Source organism: Lissotriton helveticus, chromosome 4_1 (genome assembly GCF_964261635.1).
Source record: "Lissotriton helveticus chromosome 4_1, aLisHel1.1, whole genome shotgun sequence".
NCBI classification, from domain to species: domain Eukaryota; kingdom Metazoa; phylum Chordata; class Amphibia; order Caudata; family Salamandridae; genus Lissotriton; species Lissotriton helveticus.
In genome coordinates, this window is record NC_136063.1 from 1,028,732,385 (window position 1) to 1,028,754,646 (window position 22,262).

Sequence of the window (22,262 nt, forward strand, 5' to 3'; positions counted from 1 at the left end):
TGAGGCAGATAGATCGATAGAGTGAGGGCGACAGATAGAGTGAGGGCGACAGATAGATAGATAGAGGGCGAGAGATAGAGTGAGGGCGAGAGATAGAGTGAGGGCGATAGAGTGAGGGCGATAGAGTGAGGGCGATAGAGTGAGGGCGATAGAGTGAGGGCGATAGAGTGAGGGCGATAGAGTGAGGGCGATAGAGTGAGGGCGATAGAGTGAGGGCGATAGATAGAGTGAGGGCGATAGATAGATAGATAGAGTGAGGGCGATAGATAGAGTGAGGGCGATAGATAGATAGAGTGAGGGCGATAGATAGAGTGAGGGCGATAGATAGATAGAGTGAGGGCGATAGATAGATAGAATGAGGGCAATAGATAGATAGAATGAGGGCAATAGATAGATAGAATGAGGGCAATAGATAGATAGAATGAGGGCAATAGATAGATAGAATGATGGTGATAGATAGAGTGAGGGCGATAGATAGAGTGAGGGCGAGAGATAGAGTGAGGGCGAGAGATAGATAGAGTGAGGGCAATAGATAAATAGAGTGAGGGCAATAGATAAATAGAGTGAGGGCAATAGATAGATAGAGTGAGGGCGATAGATAGAGGGCGAGAGATAGATAGATAGAGTGAGGGCGATAGATAGAGTGAGGGCGATAGATAGAGTGAGGGCGATAGATAGAGTGAGGGCGATAGATAGAGTGAGGGCGATAGATAAATAGAGTGAGGGCGATAGATAAATAGAGTGAGGGCAATAGATAAATAGAGTGAGGGCAATAGATAAATAGAGTGAGGGCGATAGAGTGAGGGCGATAGAGTGAGGGCGATAGAGTGAGGGCGATAGAGTGAGGGCGATAGAGTGAGGGCGATAGAGTGAGGGCGATAGAGTGAGGGCGATAGAGTGAGGGCGATAGAGTGAGGGCGATAGAGTGAGGGCGATAGAGTGAGGGCGATAGAGTGAGGGCGATAGAGTGAGGGCGATAGAGTGAGGGCGATAGATAGATAGAATGAGGGCAATAGATAAATAGAGTGAGGGCGATAGATAGATAGAGTGAGGGCGATAGATAGATAGAATGAGGGCAATAGATAAATAGAGTGAGGGCAATAGATAAATAGAGTGAGGGCAATAGATAAATAGAGTGAGGGCGATAGAGTGAGGGCGATAGAGTGAGGGCGATAGAGTGAGGGCGATAGAGTGAGGGCGATAGAGTGAGGGCGATAGAGTGAGGGCGATAGAGTGAGGGCGATAGAGTGAGGGCGATAGAGTGAGGGCGATAGAGTGAGGGCGATAGAGTGAGGGCGATAGAGTGAGGGCGATAGAGTGAGGGCGATAGATAGAGTGAGGGCGATAGATAGATAGATAGAGTGAGGGCGATAGATAGAGTGAGGGCGATAGATAGATAGAGTGAGGGCGATAGATAGATAGAATGAGGGCAATAGATAGATAGAATGAGGGCAATAGATAGATAGAATGAGGGCAATAGATAGATAGAATGAGGGCAATAGATAGATAGAATGATGGTGATAGATAGAGTGAGGGCGATAGATAGAATGATGGTGATAGATAGAATGATGGTGATAGATAGAGAGTGAGGGCGAGAGATCGATAGAGTGAGGCATGAGGCAGATAGATCGATAGAGTGAGGGCGACAGATAGAGTGAGGGCGACAGATAGATAGATAGAGGGCGAGAGATAGAGTGAGGGCGAGAGATAGAGTGAGGGCGATAGAGTGAGGGCGATAGAGTGAGGGCGATAGAGTGAGGGCGATAGAGTGAGGGCGATAGAGTGAGGGCGATAGAGTGAGGGCGATAGAGTGAGGGCGATAGAGTGAGGGCGATAGATAGAGTGAGGGCGATAGATAGATAGATAGAGTGAGGGCGATAGATAGAGTGAGGGCGATAGATAGATAGAGTGAGGGCGATAGATAGAGTGAGGGCGATAGATAGATAGAGTGAGGGCGATAGATAGATAGAATGAGGGCAATAGATAGATAGAATGAGGGCAATAGATAGATAGAATGAGGGCAATAGATAGATAGAATGAGGGCAATAGATAGATAGAATGATGGTGATAGATAGAGTGAGGGCGATAGATAGAGTGAGGGCGAGAGATAGAGTGAGGGCGAGAGATAGATAGAGTGAGGGCAATAGATAAATAGAGTGAGGGCAATAGATAAATAGAGTGAGGGCAATAGATAGATAGAGTGAGGGCGATAGATAGAGGGCGAGAGATAGATAGATAGAGTGAGGGCGATAGATAGAGTGAGGGCGATAGATAGAGTGAGGGCGATAGATAGAGTGAGGGCGATAGATAGAGTGAGGGCGATAGATAAATAGAGTGAGGGCGATAGATAAATAGAGTGAGGGCAATAGATAAATAGAGTGAGGGCAATAGATAAATAGAGTGAGGGCGATAGAGTGAGGGCGATAGAGTGAGGGCGATAGAGTGAGGGCGATAGAGTGAGGGCGATAGAGTGAGGGCGATAGAGTGAGGGCGATAGAGTGAGGGCGATAGAGTGAGGGCGATAGAGTGAGGGCGATAGAGTGAGGGCGATAGAGTGAGGGCGATAGAGTGAGGGCGATAGAGTGAGGGCGATAGAGTGAGGGCGATAGAGTGAGGGCGATAGATAGATAGAATGAGGGCAATAGATAAATAGAGTGAGGGCGATAGATAGATAGAGTGAGGGCGATAGATAGATAGAATGAGGGCAATAGATAAATAGAGTGAGGGCAATAGATAAATAGAGTGAGGGCAATAGATAAATAGAGTGAGGGCGATAGAGTGAGGGCGATAGAGTGAGGGCGATAGAGTGAGGGCGATAGAGTGAGGGCGATAGAGTGAGGGCGATAGAGTGAGGGCGATAGAGTGAGGGCGATAGAGTGAGGGCGATAGAGTGAGGGCGATAGAGTGAGGGCGATAGAGTGAGGGCGATAGAGTGAGGGCGATAGAGTGAGGGCGATAGAGTGAGGGCGATAGAGTGAGGGCGATAGAGTGAGGGCGATAGATAGATAGAATGAGGGCAATAGATAAATAGAGTGAGGGCGATAGATAGATAGAGTGAGGGCGATAGATAGATAGAATGAGGGCAATAGATAAATAGAGTGAGGGCGATAGATAGAGTGAGGGCGATAGATAGAGTGAGGGCGATAGATAGAGTGAGGGCGATAGATAGAGTGAGGGCGATAGATAGAGTGAGGGCGATAGATAGAGTGAGGGCGATAGATAGAGTGAGGGCGATAGATAGAGTGAGGGCGATAGAGTGAGGGCGATAGAGTGAGGGCGATAGAGTGAGGGCGATAGAGTGAGGGCGATAGAGTGAGGGCGATAGAGTGAGGGCGATAGAGTGAGGGCGATAGAGTGAGGGCGATAGAGTGAGGGCGATAGAGTGAGGGCGATAGAGTGAGGGCGATAGAGTGAGGGCGATAGAGTGAGGGCGATAGAGTGAGGGCGATAGAGTGAGGGCGATAGAGTGAGGGCGATAGAGTGAGGGCGATAGATAGAGTGAGGGCGATAGATAGAGTGAGGGCGATAGATAGAGTGAGGGCGATAGATAGAGTGAGGGCGATAGATAGAGTGAGGGCGATAGATAGAGTGAGGGCGATAGATAGAGTGAGGGCGATAGATAGAGTGAGGGCGATAGATAGAGTGAGGGCGATAGATAGAGTGAGGGCGATAGATAGAGTGAGGGCGATAGATAGAGTGAGGGCGATAGATAGAGTGAGGGCGATAGATAGAGTGAGGGCGATAGATAGAGTGAGGGCGATAGAGTGAGGGCGATAGATAGAGTGAGGGCGAGAGATAGAGTGAGGGCGAGAGATAGAGTGAGGGCGAGAGATAGAGTGAGGGCGATAGATAGAGTGAGGGCGATAGATAGAGTGAGGGCGATAGATAGAGTGAGGGCGATAGATAGAGTGAGGGCGATAGATAGATAGAGTGAGGGCGATAGATAGATAGAGTGAGGGCGATAGATAGATAGAATGAGGGCAATAGATAAATAGAGTGAGGGCAATAGATAAATAGAGTGAGGGCAATAGATAAATAGAGTGAGGGCGATAGATAGAATGATGGTGATAGATAGAATGATGGTGATAGATAGAGTGAGGGCGATAGATAGATAGAATGAGGGCAATAGATAAATAGAGTGAGGGCAATAGATAAATAGAGTGAGGGCGATAGATAGAATGATGGTGATAGATAGAATGATGGTGATAGATAGAGAGTGAGGGCGAGAGATCGATAGAGTGAGGCATGAGGCAGATAGATCGATAGAGTGAGGGCGACAGATAGAGTGAGGGCGACAGATAGATAGATAGAGGGCGAGAGATAGAGTGAGGGCGAGAGATAGAGTGAGGGCGATAGATAGAGAGTGAGGGCGATAGATAGATAGAGAGTGAGGGCGACAGATAGATAGATAGAGGGCGAGAGATAGAGTGAGGGCGATAGATAGATAGAGAGTGAGGGCGATAGATAGATAGAGAGTGAGGGCGATAGATAGATAGAGAGTGAGGGCGATAGATAGATAGATAGATAGATAGATAGATAGATAGGAGTGAGGGTGAACGATAGATAGAGTGAGGGCGATCGATAGATAGAGTGAGGGCGATAGATAGATAGAGTGAGGGCGATAGATAGATAGAGTGAGGGCGATAGATAGACAGAGTGAGGGCGACAGATAGACAGAGTGAGGGCGACAGATAGACAGAGTGAGGGCGACAGATAGACAGAGTGAGGGCGACAGATAGACAGAGTGAGGGCGACAGATAGACAGAGTGAAGGCGATAGATAGATGTGTGTGGTTGTGTGTGGTTGTGGGTGTGGTTGTGGGTGTGGTTGTGTGTGGTTGTGTGTGTGGTTGTGTGTGGTTGTGTGTGGTTGTGTGTGTGGTTGTGTGTGTTTGTATGTGTGTGTGGGTGTGTGTGGTTGTGTGTGTTTGGGTGTGTGGTTGTGTGTGGCTGTGTGTGGTTGTGTGTATGTGGTTGTGTGTGTGGTTGTGTGTGTGGTTGTGTGTGTGTGGTTGTGTGTGGGCTTGTGGTTGTGTGTGGTTGTGTGTGTGGTTGGGTGTGTGGTTGGGTGTGATTGTGTGTGTGTGTGTGGGTGTGATTGTGTGTGTGTGTGGTTGTGTGTGCGTGGTTGTGTGTGTGGTTGTGTGTTTGTGTGGTTGTGTGTGGTTGTGTGTGGTTGGGTGTGGTTGGGTGTGTTTGGGTGTGTGGTTGTGTGGCTGTGTGTGGTTGTGTGTATGTGGTTGTGTGTGTGGTTGTGTGTGTGGTTGTGTGTGTGGTTGTGTGGGTGGTTGTGTGTGGGCTTGTGGTTGTGTGTGTGGTTGGGTGTGATTGTGTGTGTGTGTGTGTGATTGTGTGTGTGTGGTTGTGTGTGTGGTTGCGTGTGAGATGGTGTGTGTGGTGTGGTTGTGTGTTTGTGTGGTTGTATGTGTGTGTGTGTGCATGGTTCTATGTATGTGTGTGCAGTTAGAGAAGGATGTATGTGGAAGAGAGCAGCAGATCAGAACAGGAGAAGAGAACAGGGAGTTGGAGAAAGAGGTGGGTGGAAGAGAACAGCAGATCAGCACGGGAGAAAAGAACAGGGAGTTAAAGAAGGAGGTGAAGTGGAAGAGAGCAGCAGATCAGAACAGGAGAAGAGAACAGGGAGTTAAAGAAGGAGGTGGGGTGGAAGAGAGCAGCAGATCAGCATAGGAGAAGAGAACAGGGAGTTAAAGAAGGAAGCGGGTGGAAGAGAACAGCAGATCAGCACGGGAGAAAAAACCAGGGAGTTAAAGAAGGATGCGGGGTGGAAGAGAGCAGCAGATCAGCACGGGAGAAAAGAACAGGGAGTTAAAGAAGGAGACGGTGGAAGAGAGCAGCAGCTCAGCACAGCAAAAGAGAACAGGGAGTTAAAGAAGGAGGCGGGTGGAATAGAGCAGCAGATCAGCACAGGAGAAAAGAACAGGGAGTTAAAGAAGGAGGCGGGGTGGAAGAGAGCAGCAGATCAGCAGAGGAGAAGAGACCAGAGAGTTAAAGAAGGAGACGGTGGAAGAGAGCAGCAGCTCAGCACAGCAAAAGAGAACAGGGAGTTAAAGAAGGAGGTGGGGTGGAAGAGAGCAGCAGATCAGCACAGGAGAAGAGAAGAGAACAGGGAGTTGGAGAAGGAGGTGGGTGGAAGAGAGGAGCAGATCAGCACAGCAGAAGAGAACAGGGAGTTAAAGAAGGAGGTGGGGTGGAAGAGAGCAGCAGATCAGCACAGGAGAAGAGAAGAGAACAGGGAGTTAGAGAAGGAGGTGGGTGGAAGAGAGCAGCAGATCAGCACAGGAGAAGAAAAGAGAACAGGGAGTTAGAGAAAGAGGCGGGTGGAAGAGAGCAGCAGATCAGCTCTGGAGAAGAGAAGTGAACAGGGAGTTAGAGAAGGAGGTGGGTGGAAGAGAGCAGCAGATCAGCACAGGAGAAGAGAAGAGAACGGAGTTAGAGAAGGAGGTGGGTGGAAGAGAGGAGCAGATCAGCACAGCAGAAGAGAACAGGGAGTTAGAGAAAGAGGCGGGTGGAAGAGAACAGCAGATTAGCACAGGAGAAGAAAACAGGGAGTTAAAGAAGGAGGCAGGGTGGAAGAGAGCAGCAGATCACAACGGGAGAAGAGAAGGGAACAGGGAGTTAGAGAAGGAGGTGGGTGGAAGAGAGGGAGCGTGATAGAGGGAGGGAGGGCGATAGATAGATAAAAGTGAGGGAGGGCGATAGATAGAGTGAGTGAGGGCGATAGATAAAGTGAGTGAGGGCGGTAGAGTGAGTGAGGGCGGTAGAGTGAGTGAGGGCGGTAGAGTGAGTGAGGGCGGTAGAGTGAGTGAGGGCGGTAGAGTGAGTGAGGGCGGTAGAGTGAGTGAGGGCTGTAGAGTGAGTGAGGGTGTGAGGGCGGAAGAGTCGTAGAGTGAGGACGTGAGGGCGGTAGAGTGGTAGAGTGAGGGCGGTAGAGTGGTAGAGGGAGGGCAGTTCCTTCTACAGCGCCCTCGACAATAGCAGTTGAAGCGTCCACAGTACTTTCAGGATTTCATATAGGATTGCTAGGAACCAGATCAGTCTGAGTGCCGACCAAAATAGTCTTCATTGTACCAAATGATTTTGTATTTTTAACACGATTTTCAAGTTGGGATCCCTTTATGTTCTTAGGGTTTTGTGCACCAGCACCCCGCTTCCGTTTAGCTGGTGGCTCTGGCGCTTTTCTTAAATCAGAGCATTTACAACCCCGAGCTCTGGTGGTAGTGCTGGGTACTTCTGGAGTCATAGATAGTGGATGTTCCAAAACTATAACAGAAGAATTTAGTGAGACATTTGAAGGCGTTGCAGGTAATGATCTTTATGTAGGAGCCCCAAAACAGGGTCAGAGGTACCCAACAAAGACCGTCTCTGAAAATTCAATGGATCCAGAGAGAGACGTTGTTCTGTTATTTCTATTTGGTGGGTCAATAATGACTCTGCCCTGACTAAGAAAGCGTTCAATGTACCAACAACTCACTTTTCCTTATTAATTATTTTGCCTTAAAACGCTGGGCCTTGAAAACGCAAACTCCAAGAACCCCCACAGATATATGTAAATGTTGTGCAACAGTACCTGCACGCTACTGCTTGTTGCCACACAAATGTCCGGATATCCAGATGTCAAGGGGGAGGCCCAGCCTCCTCCAGGCTCTGCTGGGCGCAGAAGGGCCCGCCCTTGGCCCGGGCTTTGCCCTGGCGCAGCCCGGGCACACCCGCGCGTGTCCCGCGCTGCGGGTGTCCGCTGCCTCTTGTAGCGCCAACTGGTGCTAATTGGTGACGTGTGAGGCTGGATGCCACAGTTGCAGGTGAGCTGGTCCTTGTAGTCTCCCCCTGTTCTCAATCACCGCAGTATAGCTCAGGGCTTAGACAGGGCACAGGCAGCAGTGTTGGCGACGGAGTTGGGTAAGAGCATCCCGCGCTGCTGGTGCCCGCGGCCTCTTTGTAGCACCTCCTGGTGCTAATTGGTGACGTGTGAGGCCGGGCGCCGCAGTTGCAGGTGAGCTGGTCCTTTTAGTCTCCCCCTGTTCTCAATCACCGCAGTAGAGCTCAGGGTTTAGGCAGTGCACAGGAAGCAGTGTATTCTGCTAGGGACTGACACACGAATCAAGCAGGCCAATCATGGAAATGTCAATCCATACACATTTTACTACAGGAGCACCTGCACTTTACCACTGATCGATTCAAAAGGGGGTGGCGATGGACAGAGTATCTGAATTAAGCAGAACACTCCTACCCAGTCAAAAGATCAGGGCTTGATCCATCACCGTTTTTTAGCTCACTGCACCATCCCAGTTCAGAACCTGGCTACATGCAAATTAGTCTGACCCTGGCCCAGTGCATCATGGGAACAGGGCAGACCAAACTACCAAGCCAATTCTTTACTGGAAAGGAAACAAGCTTCCGGGGACCGGTTTCTGGCATTACAGCCGTCTTCGGCCCGGCTTGCTTGAATCCTGATGGTGCAGTGAGCAAGGGACTCACATCTGAGCATACCCTTCCACACGTGGTGGCCAAAACGATTCAAAAGGGGGTGGCGATGGACAGAGTATCTGAATTAAGCAGAACACTCCTACCCAGTCAAAAGATCAGGGCTTGATCCATCACCGTTTTTTATCTCACTGCACCATCCCAGTTCAGAACCTGGCTACATGCAAATTAGTCTGACCCTGGCCCAGTGCATCATGGGAACAGGGCAGAATTGGCTTGGTAGTTTGGTCTGCCCTGTTCCCATGATGCACTGGGACAGGGACAGACTAATTTGCATATAGCCAGGTTCTGAGCTGGGATGGGGCAGTGAGATAAATAACGGTGATGGATCAAGCCCTGATCTTTGGACTGGGTAAGAGTGGTCTGCTTAATTCAGACACTCTGTTCATCACCACCCCCTTTTCTGAATCGTTTTTGGCCACTACAGGTGTGGCAGGGTATACTCAGACATGAGTCCCTTTCTCACTGCTCCATCAGGATTCAAGCAAGCCGGGCCGAAGAGGCTGAAATGCCAGAAACCGGTCCCCGGTAGCTTGTCTCCTTTCTGGTGAAGAATTGGCTTGGTAGTTTGGTCTGCCCTGTTCCCATGATGCACTGAGCCAGGGACAGACTAATTTGCATATAGCCAGGTTCTGAGCTGGGATGGGGCAGTGAGATAAATAACGGTGATGGATCAAGCCCTGATCTTTGGACTGGGTAAGAGTGGTCTGCTTAATTCAGACACTCTGTTCATCACCACCCCCTTTTCTGAATCCTTTACCACTGATCAGCAGTACAAAAAGTGTGCAGAAACGCTAAGTCAGCAAAAACAGAGTCAGAACCGGGAGGTCAGAAAGCAAAAACTCTGGGGAAACACGCCAAAAGATGCCAAGTCTAACACATGGTTTTAGATTTTTCATGTCAGTTACATCAAGCACTTTTAAATAGAGAGCTCCTCCGGAGTTGCACACAGTGACAGTTACATAACATGAATTAGAACGGGATCATGAGGTTGGGTCAAGTGTGGGGAGACTGTTGCCTATTGACTCGTATGTTGCTCGCTAGTCACATCAAACACACACATCTAGTTCTAAAGAGAGCGCTTTCGTAGTTGTTCCAAGTGATGGCTAAAGTCATCCGATTTAGAACGGGTATACTGAGGTTGGGTCAAGTACTTGAAGACCGCTTGTTTGGTTGTCACTGCGCCGGATGTTCTTACATGCACCTTTCGTAGAGGTACAATTTATTTACATCAGTTGTTTTCCATTTCAGATTGAGCTTGGTCTAAAGCAAGTGAGATATAGCGTTGCAGCAGGTGCCATAGCTTGAAGAGTGGCTCCTTGTGATCCATGCAGAGTTTTTGAGGAAATAACGTTGTATTCATCAGAATAAGTTAGTTAGAAGACAATAGCCAATGTTTATGTTTTTGGTATATGCAAAAACAACAGTTGATGGACAGAATGCAGAACAATGTCATACATTCACCCCAGTGCAGAGATCTGGGCCTAATCCATTGTTTTTTTGATCACCACACCACCCCAGTTCAGACATGGCCATATGCAAATCAGCCTCGACCCTGTGCCTCATGGGAACAGTCCAGCCCGAACTGCCAAGCCATGTCTTCCCTGGACCGGAATCAAGCATCCTAGGACCGATTTCTGGCTATCAGCCGTCTTCAGCCAGGATAGCTTGACTCCAGTGGCGTAGAGAGCACGGGACCCACGTCTGAGCATACCCGTCCCACTCAGGGTGAAAAATGCAAAAACAACAGTTGATGGACAGAATGCAGAACAATGTCATACATTCACCCCAGTACAGAGATCTGGGCCTAAATCCATCATTTATTTGCTCACCACACCACCCCAGTTCAGACATGGCCATATGCAAATCAGCCTGGACGCTGTGCCTCATGGGAACAGTCCAGCCTGAACTGCCAAACCATGTCTTTCCTGGACTGGAATCAAGCATCCTAGAACCAGTGTCTGGCTATCAGCTGTCTTCAGCCAGGATAGCTTGACTCCAGTGGCGTGGAGAGCACTGGACACACGTCTGAGCATACCCGTCCCACTCGGGGTGACAAATGCAAAAACAACAGTTGATGTTTCCAATCCAGGGAACAAATGGCTTGGCAGTTCGGGCTGGACTGTTCCCATGAGGCACAGGGTCAGACTGATTTGCATATGGCCATGTCTGAACTGGGGTGGTGGAGTGAGCTAAAGAATGGTGACGGTTTAAACCCAGATCAGTTGACTGGGGGTGAGTTTGATTTGCTCAAGCGCTCCATCCATCATCCCCTTTGGTATCGCTTTGTTCGCCCTAAGTTGGCTGGGTATGCCCAGACGTGGGTCCCTTGCTCACTCTACCACTGGATTCAAGATAGCCTGACTGATGAGGATTATGAATCCGAAACCGGTCCCAGGATGCTTGTTTCCGGTCCAGGGAAGACATGGCTTGCCAGTTCGAGCTGGACTGTTCCCATGAGGCACAGGGTCAGACTGATTTGCATATGGCCATGTCTGAACTGGGGTGGTGGAGTGACCTAAAGAATGGTGATGGATTAACCCAGATCAGTTGACTGGGGGTGAGTTTTTCATTTGCTCAAGCGCTCCGTCCATCATCCCCTTTGGTATCGCTTTGTTCGCCCTAAGTTGGCAGGGTATGCCCCCTACGGCCCCCACCCCCCGCCGGAAGTGACATCACTGGGGACCCCCAGGGTCCCGCACACTAGACCACTCATTGGGGGTCTGTGCCATCCTGTGGCACTAAGGGTGGCCGCCCTCTTAGGTGGCCCCCTGCGGTGGCCCGGGGCAGCCTGGCATAGTGCCAATATCGGCCCATACCCCAAACCACTCACAACAATTTCTCTTAATAACAGACACCACACAATGTTTTGTTGGAGAAAGTTGTTGCAGCTTTATTTGCATAAAGACTATGACCAACTCTGCACATCCCTCTCTTCTTACACAGACACCCCACCCTACCCTTCCTCTCCCTGGGGCACTATGATAATTGTGCTTTTAGAATGATATATGCAATTGGAACAAGCACATTGTGATTAAATAACTGTGTTGAAGCATTTGTTTTTTGTTTTTTTATTTGTGTTTGATGAATTTTTAAAGTATTTGCTTGTGTACTTCTGATACTTCCCGCTGGGACCCCTTTGTTTGTATCACACCGCTGAAGTGCAGCCTCGGAGACTGAGCCCCAGTGCTCAAAAGTTACAGCTGAGCCTACTGGACCCGGGAGCCTGTTGGAGGGCTATTTGGCCTCCCAGATGGAATTTATTGCCAGAAGAAGGCAACCACTGGTTTAAATGCCACCAGAGACCAGTTGCTGGTCTTTGGCTGGGCCCCATCAGGACTTTGAGGGACATCGACCTCTTGAGGGCCCCTTGTCACCGGGCCTATAACTGCGGTATCCTTGAACATCTTCCTCCTCCTACATGCTATGCATCAGGATCACTTCATGGAATTCAACACCATTTCCCACTGCACCCTAGCCACCAGGCTCCGCGATGCCCTCAACTGGATCCACTCCTTACTCATCAGCAGAACTCAGCAGGTCAGACTCCTCCCTACCTCTCGGAACTGACAGAGACGGACTGTGGAGTGCCCCAGTGCTCCTCCCTCAAACCTCTTCAAAGTCTGCATGGGCCCCCTCGCAACCATTGTCAGGAACCACGGACTCAACATCGTCTCATATGCCGGTGGCAGCTCCTCAACTCCCAGTGCTAGTCGCCTGGACTCCTGATCTGAAGCCTCAGGAACATAACAGGCATCCAACAACCATGCATCTGCACCTGCACTCTGACATCTGTAAGTCCACCCTTCCAAGTAGTGCCACCTCCGTCCTGGACTCTTGGAAGTAGGCTTAAGGTGCTTGCAGGCTTATGTGGATCCAGCGGAACCGCCACTTGTCCACTGCTGCGCAGCGCAAACCCCAATCAGAACAGATGCATATCCATTGATGCATGGATTAGACCTGTTTCAAAACTCACATTCCAGCCAACATTGCCTACAGAACTGCGGCTACACAACACATCCTCAGCTCAGACCCTCACATCTCTCATCAATGGCAGCCTCGATGATGATTACAGACTCCGCATCGCAGCCTCGCAGCTCCTCGGAACTGATGAATCGCCTTGACTGTGTGACGCATCCCAGACTCCAAACTTTGCATCACAAGCACCTCGATGTCTACGCAACAGAACCTTGCACCCCAGCTTTACCGCATCTTGGAATCGATGCATCACTTCGATTGTGTAATGCATCATTGACATGGATCCACGCAATGCTCTGAAAACCAAGATTTAAGGTACTCGGTTCAGCGGCCCTACCTAGGTCCCTGTGACTGGCCTGCACTCCATCATGGTTGGCTTGAAATTGTGACTTTGGGAAAGATGTACAAAGCATTTTTCTAGTCACAAACGATTCGGTTCGCAGAATCGGTTTATTTTATTTGCGACTGGAAAAATGTTTTACAAGTGTACAAAATGTGGATCACATTTTGCATTTGCTGTCTGGTATCTGGAAGGGTCTTGTTTAGGGTGTCCCTTTCAATTACTGAATCGGTAGGGTATGTATTACTGTTTTGCGACTAAAATCTGGTTGCAAACAGTAATACTTCACCACCAGTTTGAAACTGATGGTAACCCTTTCCTTTCACAAGGGGGAAGGGGTCCCCAAGGGACCTCTTCTCCTTTGGGAATGTAAATAATGATATTTTTTTTAGGTTTCATTTTTGTTTCATGATACTTCAAGGGGTGAGGATGTGGTCTAACAGCTAGAGCAGTCAACCTCAAAGCTGGGGCACTGGGTTCGAGTCTCGGAATGGACGCTCAACATCCTATGATTCAAGGCAAATTACTTAAGCTCCCAGTGCCTAACAAAAATGAATGCTCATGTAAAGCGATCTGATGCCTTCGGATCGAGTTTGCTCTGTATAAAACTCCCCCAAAAAAGTTTTTAAAAATTCTATTTAAATGCATCACATTTTTCTGTAAGGAAACTAATTGTAAGTCAAGTAGAACTGTTTGGTGTAGTAATGAATGGATGTGGTTATCCGTAAAGAAGTTTAACGCCAATAGATACTTTTAACTGTTTCTCAGTAGCATTTATCTTCCTCACAAATCCGAAAGCAGATTGAATCCTGAAGGAAAGTTCTCAGCTGTGGGTCAATACACTGCAACCTGCAGGTGGGACGTTTTCACCTGGTTTATGTGAATGTAGCTATGAGTTAAGATGCAGCAATGGAGGAAGGCACAGTGATGGCTTCTACTGCTTCCATGGTATCTATTCTCTCGTGTCCCAGCGTAACCCCCTCCCCTGCCTTAACCAGGACTGATGTTTGCCCACTTTATGGCTGCTGCTTTAATGTGTTGGAGGGTGCTGTACCAATCTGTTCCACGCAAGTATCGGGCCATGACATGCAGGGAGATGGGTAAGGGGCTTCACACCATGAAGAAACTCCAAAAGATTATGGCCAGGTTCATTCACCACTGGGGCTGATGCGACTACTCCTATAACTCTGTTTACCTGGAGACCAGGTGCCCCGGGGTTTCAATATCCACATCCCATGAGGGCTTCACCCCACTGAAACATTCACAAAGAGAGTTTAATACATTCTAACCGCCTCATCTCTACTCTCACCCTGCTCTCTGGGTTCGCCCTACACCCTCTCCAATTAGCGCCATATGCCTGCTGTCCTCAGAAACAGTTGCTCCTCCACAGATTACAACTTCCTGTGTTCCTGAGGGTAACAAAGGTGTGTCGTCCTACTCCAGACTCTAGGCGGTCATCATCCCAGACAGATTAGGTTTTGGTTCCCTGTTCACTTTACGGTAAAGACTGGACCTCATTTTCCTTCTATGACTCTGAGAGCCCTGAAGAAGACCAAGGCACACAGGGATATAGGGGTTAAACACGTGTGGGGTGGGCGCAGTCCAGAAGGTTCCTCATACGGAAAGTACATCTAATACCAGCAACAACAGGAAGCTTAGGGTTTCAACATTAGTTCATGAACTGTTAAGAAAACAACAACCAGCTAAAGCATTCTCAATCGAAGAGGGATAAACTAATAATACTGTTATATTTGATATGAAATAAATCCTTTCTATTTTACTGAATACTGTTACATCTGTTCATTATTTTTGCTTCTGAATATATGAAGGCTTTGCTTATCTATTTGTTTTGTTTATTTATTTTGTCATCTGGGAGGCCTTACCTATACAGTCACATCAAACATAGTGCCCGGGATCCAAACCACTGCTAATAGAGTGACCCACTGGGACGCAAGACACTTATGAATACCAGGCACATGTAACATACATGTCCCATTCTAGGACAGCATAGATGGACACACAGGCCTTGGTGTAGATACTATTTCAGGTAAACAGTTGTGTATATTTGCTGTCTCCACCCATCTCTGCTGTTTATCCACCAGCAGAGTAAATAATAATATTCCTCTACTATTGATCCGGCCGATTAACAGGAAAACTACTTACCCGGCAACAGATAAGCCGCCGCCCAGACTCCACGACCCCTTTATCATGTGGTGTCATTGAAATGCGCACTTATGAAGTGAACTTTACCCCGGGCCACCACTTCTTGGGTGAGGGGGCGCAAACACACTGCATACAACTAGATGAAACAACACAACATAACCGACTAGAACACAAACTCACACATGACACAACCATTGTGCTCCACCAGAGAAGACCTTTTTGTTTCTTTCTGCAGCTGTAGTTTGTATGTAATGGAAATATAAGAACTGTCATTAAAAAGCTCTAATGAGACCACAGCCTCAAAGCCTCACTGAACACAGGGTTTAACAATCTCTGCCATTCCAAGTCACACTTTTTTATTCTAAGTTCAACAAGAACGCATTGCTCGGCACCAAGTTCACAGTACAAGTCTCAGGGTACTTACATCTCTGTACTGAAGCTTCAAATTCTTCCAATAGGTCGAGTCTGGGAAGTTTCTTCAGTAAGTCTTGTGTGATCTCGAAGCCTTTTTGATCACCGTAATAATGAATCATAGTGTTTGAGACATCCATACTGTCGGCACTTTCAAGTAAAGATGTTGGGATCTTTTTCTGTCCAGCTTTTACGGCAGAGTCTGGTAACTGAAGCTTGAATTGCTTGAACTGTTTGCCAGATAGGTCTTCCAACAATTTATATATCACAACTCTGGCTGTCTCTGGGCTGCTTCCATCAGCCATTATAAAGCATGAACAGCGGTGGCTGCAATAAAAAAATGCATCTTTCAGGTGAATTTAGCTGAGATTCATTACACATAGTCAATGTTATGGAGGTCTGATTGGAATCATGACAACACGAGCCTCTGTGTAGGGCACTGGAGCCCTGGTAATCATATATACTTACACATAAAGACAGAGCCCTTAGATACTGATAACCTTACATATAGCAGCAGAGTCCGCCAGATTGAGAGCCTTACATTTATTGATTGAGCCCTTAGATACTGATAACCATACATCAAGCAGCAGAGGCCGCCATATTGAGAGCCTTAGGTAAAGCGACAGAGCCCTGACATTTCCAGAGCCTTACATTTATTGATTGAGCCCTTAGGTACTGATAACCTTACATATAGCAGCAGAGTCCGCCAGATTGAGAGCCTTACATTTATTGATTGAGCCCTTAGATACTGATAACCATACATCAAGCAGCAGAGGCCGCCATATTGAGAGCCTTAGGTAAAGCGACAGAGCCCTGACATTTCCAGAGCCTTACATTTATTGATTGAGCCCTTAGGTACTGATAACCTTACATATAGCAGCAGAGTCCGCAATATTGAGAACCTTACATTTAATGATTGAGCCATGACGTACTGATAACCTTACATATAGCAGCAGAGTCCGCCATATTGAGAACCTTACATTTATTGATTGAGCCATGACATACTGATAGCCTTACACATAGCAGCAGAGTCCAACATATTGGAGCCTTAAGTAAAGGAACAGAGCCCTGACATTTTCAGAGCCTTACATTTATCATTCAAGTCCTTACATACTGAAAACAGAACATAAATTAACAGAGCCATCGAAACACACAGCCTTAAATGTATCAATCACCCCAGGCATATGCATAGCCTTGAATATTCCAAAGGAGCGTGTCATGTTCAGAGCTTTGCATAGAGCGATAGAGCGCTGGCATTTTCAGAGCTTTGAGTAGAGTGATAGAGCCCTGTTATGTTCAGAAGTTTGAGTAGAGAGATAGAGCCCTGCCATGTTCAGAGCTTTGTATAGAGTGATAGAGCCCTGTTATGTTCAGAGCTTGAAGTAGAGTGATAGAGCTCTGCCATGTTCAGAGCTTTGAGTAGAGCGATAGAGCCCAGTCATGTTCAGAGCTTGGAGTAGTGATAGAGCCCTGTTATGTTCAGAGCTTGGAGTAGAGAGATAGAGCCCGGTCATGTTCAGAGCTTTGAGTAGAGCGATAGAGCCCAGTCATGTTCAGAGCGTTGCATAGAGAGAGAGCCCTGTCATGTTCAGAGCTTTGCATAGAGAAATAAAGCCCTGTAATGTTCAGAGCTTTGAGTAGAGATAGAGCCATGTCATGTTCAGAGCTTTGAGTAGAGCGATAGAGCCCTGTCATATTCCGAGCTTTAAGTAGAGAGATAGAGCCCTGTCATGTTCAGAGCTTTGCATAGAGAAATAAAGCCCTGTAATGTTCAGAGCTTTGAGTAGAGATAGAGCCATGTCATGTTCAGAGCTTTGATTAGAGCGATAGAGCCCTGTCATATTCAGAGCTTTGAGTAGAGAGATAGAGCCCTGTCATGTTCAGAGCTTTGAGTAGAGCGATAGAACCCGGTTATGTTCAGAGCTCTACCTACAGCCCCAACCCACGGAGTCTTTAAATACTCGCATACAGAGCCAAATAACACTCAAAGACTTGTACACAGCACCAGAGACCTGATATTTTCAAATTATTGTATATATTAACAAAGCCTTGATGTGATAGTGCCAGAGCCCTGCCATGTATAAAAAGACTTAGGGAATATCAGGAGAGTCCGTATATAACAGAGACAGTGCACATAGTAACAGTTGTAATAGAGTTGCTACATTTAGGTAAGTGTGGAGTTAGAGCTCATAGCAATTTACCCTGATACAACAGCAAGAGAGTTATGGCATACAGTAACAAAGCCCTGATGCTTTTGTGACAGAGTCTGATCATACAGTAATAGAGCCCTGATGCTATAGTGGCAGAGTCTGTTCACACAGTAACAGAGCCTTGATGCTATAGTTACAGAGTCTGATCGCACAGTAACTGAGCCTTGATGCTATAATGACAGAGCCTGATCGTACAGTAACAGAGCCCCAATGCTATAGTGACAGAGTCTGATCAGACAGTATCAGAGCCCCAATGCTATAATGACAGAGTCTGATCGTACAGTGACAGAGCCCTGATGCTGTGTTGAAAGAGTCTTATCATACAGTAACAGAGCCCCAAAGCTATAGTGACAGAGTCTGATAATATAGTAACAGAGTCCTAATGCTATAGTGACAGTCTCATTGTACAGTAACAGAGCCCTGATGCTATAGTGACAGAGTTTGATCATACAGCAACAAAGCCCTGATGCTATAGTGACAGAGTCTGATCATACAGTAACAGAGCCCTGATGCTATAGTGACAGAGTCTGATCATACAGCAACAAAGCCCAGATGCTATAGTGACAGTCTGATCATACAGTGACAGAGCCCTGATGCTGTGTTGAAAGAGGCTTATCATACAGTAACAGTGCCCCAATGCAATAGTGACAGAGTCTGATAATACAGTAACAGAGCTCCGATGCTAGAGTGACAGAGTCTGGTCAGTCAGTAACAGTGTTCTGATGCTATAGTGACAGAGTATGATCATACAATAACAGAGCCCCAATGCTATAGTCACAGAGTCTGATCGTACAGTAACAGAGCCCTGATGCTATAGTGACAGTCCGATCATACAGTAACAGAGCCCTGCTGCTATAGTGACAGAGTCTGATCATACAGTAATATGGCCCTGACAGAGTCAGATCAAACAGTAACAGCGCCCGGATGCAATAGTGGCAGAGTCTGATCAGACAGTAACAGAGCCCTGAGGCTATAGTGACAGAGTCTGATCATACAGTAACAGAGCCCTAATACTATTGTGAAAGCGTCTGATAATACCGTAAATGAAGGCCCTGATGCTATAGTGACAGAGTCTGATCATATAGTAACAGAGCCCAGATACTATAGTGACAGAGTCTGATCGTACAGTAACAGAGCCTTGATGCTATAGTGACAGAGTCTGATCAGACAGTAACAGAGCCCTGAGGCTATAGTGACAGTCTGGTTGTACAGTGACAGAGCCCTGATGCTATATAGAAAGAAGAGAGTGAGGGTATATACGCGTGTAAGTGTTATTATTTTATATTGCAAAAATATCAAGAATTAGCAGAGTGCGGTACAGGGTGAAAGGCACAGATACAGTCAACGTGTGACTGAAAGCGATGCTCATTCCTTGTTACTGTATCATGATGTTTTGTTCTGTAAAGTGATGTATCTTCAACTTAACGGCGATAAGCAAGCAAAAATAATGTGAAGTGATTGCTGTTTCAATAGACAATGAATGAATGAAGGAATAAATAGTTTACTAGTCAAATCCTTGAACACGACTCAACTCATACCATACAAAACATATTTTTTTAAATCAAAAACGTATTATGCATCAGCTGCAACCATTGCACATCTAAATGGTAAACCTTCTCATTATTTACTGCCCTTCATGACTATATGAATAACAATTTCAAATATAAATGATAAAAAGCAGTGAACCAGCCAGCCCAACGCCTTCCTAGAACCCAAGGAGTAATTGGTCGCAGTCGGACCTTTTCCCTGGTTGGTTATCGTGTGTGTTCTTTACGATGCGACCAGTTGGGATTCTGCAGATGAATACCATTATTCAAGACTATGAGCGCTTAAAGTGCCATGTGCAAGTTCATGGAGCGGGTAAATATAGGTGCTTTACTAAGTGGTCACTTGTAATTCTACCGATAAAGTGCCATTGTGCAAAACTATGTGCTGTTAAAGTGCCGATGTGCAGGACATAACTGCTGGTTTACGCAATTTTTGCCGTACCATAGCGGGATAGGGAGCAGCTACTATCGTTATCCCTAGCAACCCGTTCTTGCGTATCCATTTTACCCGCTCATGAAAGTTTACATAGCCTGACGGGAGTGGCAGAACCTTATATCAATTTCTCTGGCAGCCCTTACTAACCGACCCCGGGACCTACTAGAAACTTGTCCATCTCATCACAGCTCCCACAAGGTTCGCCCAACACACGACCTATTAACTAGACAACAACTTCCACCCTTAATTGGTTAGAGCATATAATGGTAAATTCCATGCATCCAGTGAACATTTTATACAGTTTTTCTCAATACAAGTGGCTGAAAGCGAAAGCATGTACTTGGGACTGTAACTAACTGATGCTAATTAATGAACTGGTGCCACAAACCGCCCACGAGAAAGAATGTGAGAAGACCTTGAAGAACTGGTTATGAAGGCTCAGACAGGCCACTATTTTTAAGTCGTCCTAGACAGCACTGTTGCTCCGAGACATGTTGCATATACTTTGTGGGCTTACAGCCCACCCACTACTTTTCATTTGTTTATGCCGGTGTCCTTTAAAAATCCTTGCTTCCGAGTGGTTGGTCTTTCCTCTTTGTCCCACCTTTTCTTCAATTGGTTACTCCCAGGAGCTGCCCCCTAGTACTTGTACTCTTCACTTTTCCCATGTTATTAATTATAAGAGGGACTACCTTTTCCATTTTTTAAGAGTACTGCCCACAAGTGTTCAAACTTTTCATTGCTTTATTACCACGGCGCCCGCTTTCATGTGTCACCATTGCGGCCATATTTTATCGCGTGCTCTTGACCTGAAAGTATTCAAGAGCTTTACAGGCGCACACAGGGAGAATAAATGATTTGTCCAGAATGCTGAGCCGATGGCGAGATTCTAACACGGTTCCTTGAGATCTAAAGTCGTCAGCTCTGGTCATTACGCCACATCCTCAAGCCAAATTATTACCTTGGGAGACAGTCATTTTAAGGTCAGGCAGATTATTTGGGCAACATACTATATTTCTAAATTAATGGATTGAACATCAAAACAAAAACATATTTCATTAGAAAATACTACTGTAAAGATTAAGTGAGGTTTAAATTATGATAACGTTCAAGAGTGTTAATTTCCATGAATGGCACTCACGGTGACATCGTCAGAAAATAAATCACTTGTCCTTTATCTGTTTCAGTATGCATTCCATGCGATGTAATTGGCAGTCATGACTTTCTTTTGTTATAATGTCTGCGTTTCTATTTGCTGTCAGTCACCATCGCGGCCACATCATTATATAGCGTGATCTCAACCCGAAGGTATTCAAGAGATTTACATGAGAGCACAGGAACATTACATGTGTACATTTGCAACAAACCATTAATCATGCTGTCAATTTGGTAACGGAGCTATTTTCAATCAGAGTTTCCTTCTTGCTTTGAGTTACTTCATCGCTTGGGAGTCCTTGCAGGTAAAAGTGTTACAGGCTCCGGTCAGTCGATGTTGGACAATAGAGGTTCAACCAGGGCTTGCCGAGAGGATGGCGGGTCTGGGACACTGGGTTGAAATTGGAAATTCACATTGGCAGAAGGGAATGTGCATGTATCTAACACCAGGAGACCATTAAACAAAAAAAAAAAATATATCGGATTTTAATACTAATTTAATGTAATCTGTGTTTTCATGAGGTGTAGAGTGAGGTGAGGCACTCACTATGTCAGACCTGATTAAGTTGTAACACTTGTGAGTTTCTCTAATCTAACTTTTATCAATGAGTCTCCTGGTTCCACCGAGCGGGGAGGGAGATTTGGAAAGACAGTCATATACACGGAACATGTGGGCTACTGGGGTGGACTATATCTTCTTCTTTCAATGTTCCCATTAGGATAGGAGACAAGAGAGTTTCCTATGTGTGAGGGCGTCCATTGTGCTGGAGGACTGGATCGAGGTGTCAGTGGAGTGATAGACATGGTGATTTCTCATGAGTGATAGGCTCTTCTTACTGGTCTGCCCCTGTGTTTAAGAGTCACGTCCATCTACAGACTTTTTGCCATCTGTTGTGCATTACCGATTTACATTTATTTGCAATCATTGTTTGAAATTGTATAATCTCTTGGTTTTGTACTATTTTTCAACCAATTACTCTGAACGTTTTGTTTAACTAAGGCAGTTCCAGTTTTATTCTTTTCCCTTGTAGATAATGAACATATGGTATGTTTGAGCCAAGTTTGCATGTGTCGAATGTGTGGTGAATGTGATATGATTGTAGTTTTGAATGGTGGATCGTTTTAAGTGACTGTATTCTTTTGTGTCCGTTCTCATCTTGATTTTTCCTATTGTTTTCTCCTTAAATGTAAAAATGAATTTTATAAAATATTGTTGATTTTCCATAAATAAAATTGCGATTAATAAGCAATCCCTTTCTGGAATTTGATCTTCTGTTTGTGGAGGATTAATCACAGTCCTAAGTTATGTTTATCAGTACTGGCACCTTCTTCTGTTATTTGTGATATAGGCTCAGCCTTGCTGATTAGAGCCAGCCCCATTTTGTTCTCACTCCCAGGTCTTAAGTCCTAAACAAGCATTGGCATAGCCTTTGAGACCTATTAAGTGTTGAGTCACAGATATTGCCAATGTTTTTAAGGTATGTTGTAGAGCAATGCATCTGCTGTGTTCAGTACTGTAAG

At 46.4% G+C, this 22,262-nt stretch overlaps 1 protein-coding gene across 1 annotated transcript in view; it reads right to left on the minus strand.

The window, feature by feature from the left end:
* The window catches only part of LOC144828103 (NACHT, LRR and PYD domains-containing protein 3-like), a 646,597-nt gene extending 630,899 nt beyond the window's left edge, over positions 1-15,698 (minus strand). The window contains 1 exon segment of the mRNA XM_078686228.1: positions 15,407-15,698. Within this exon segment, the coding sequence (XP_078542354.1) occupies positions 15,407-15,698 (292 nt within the window).
* Positions 15,699-22,262: the final 6,564 nt, after the last annotated feature.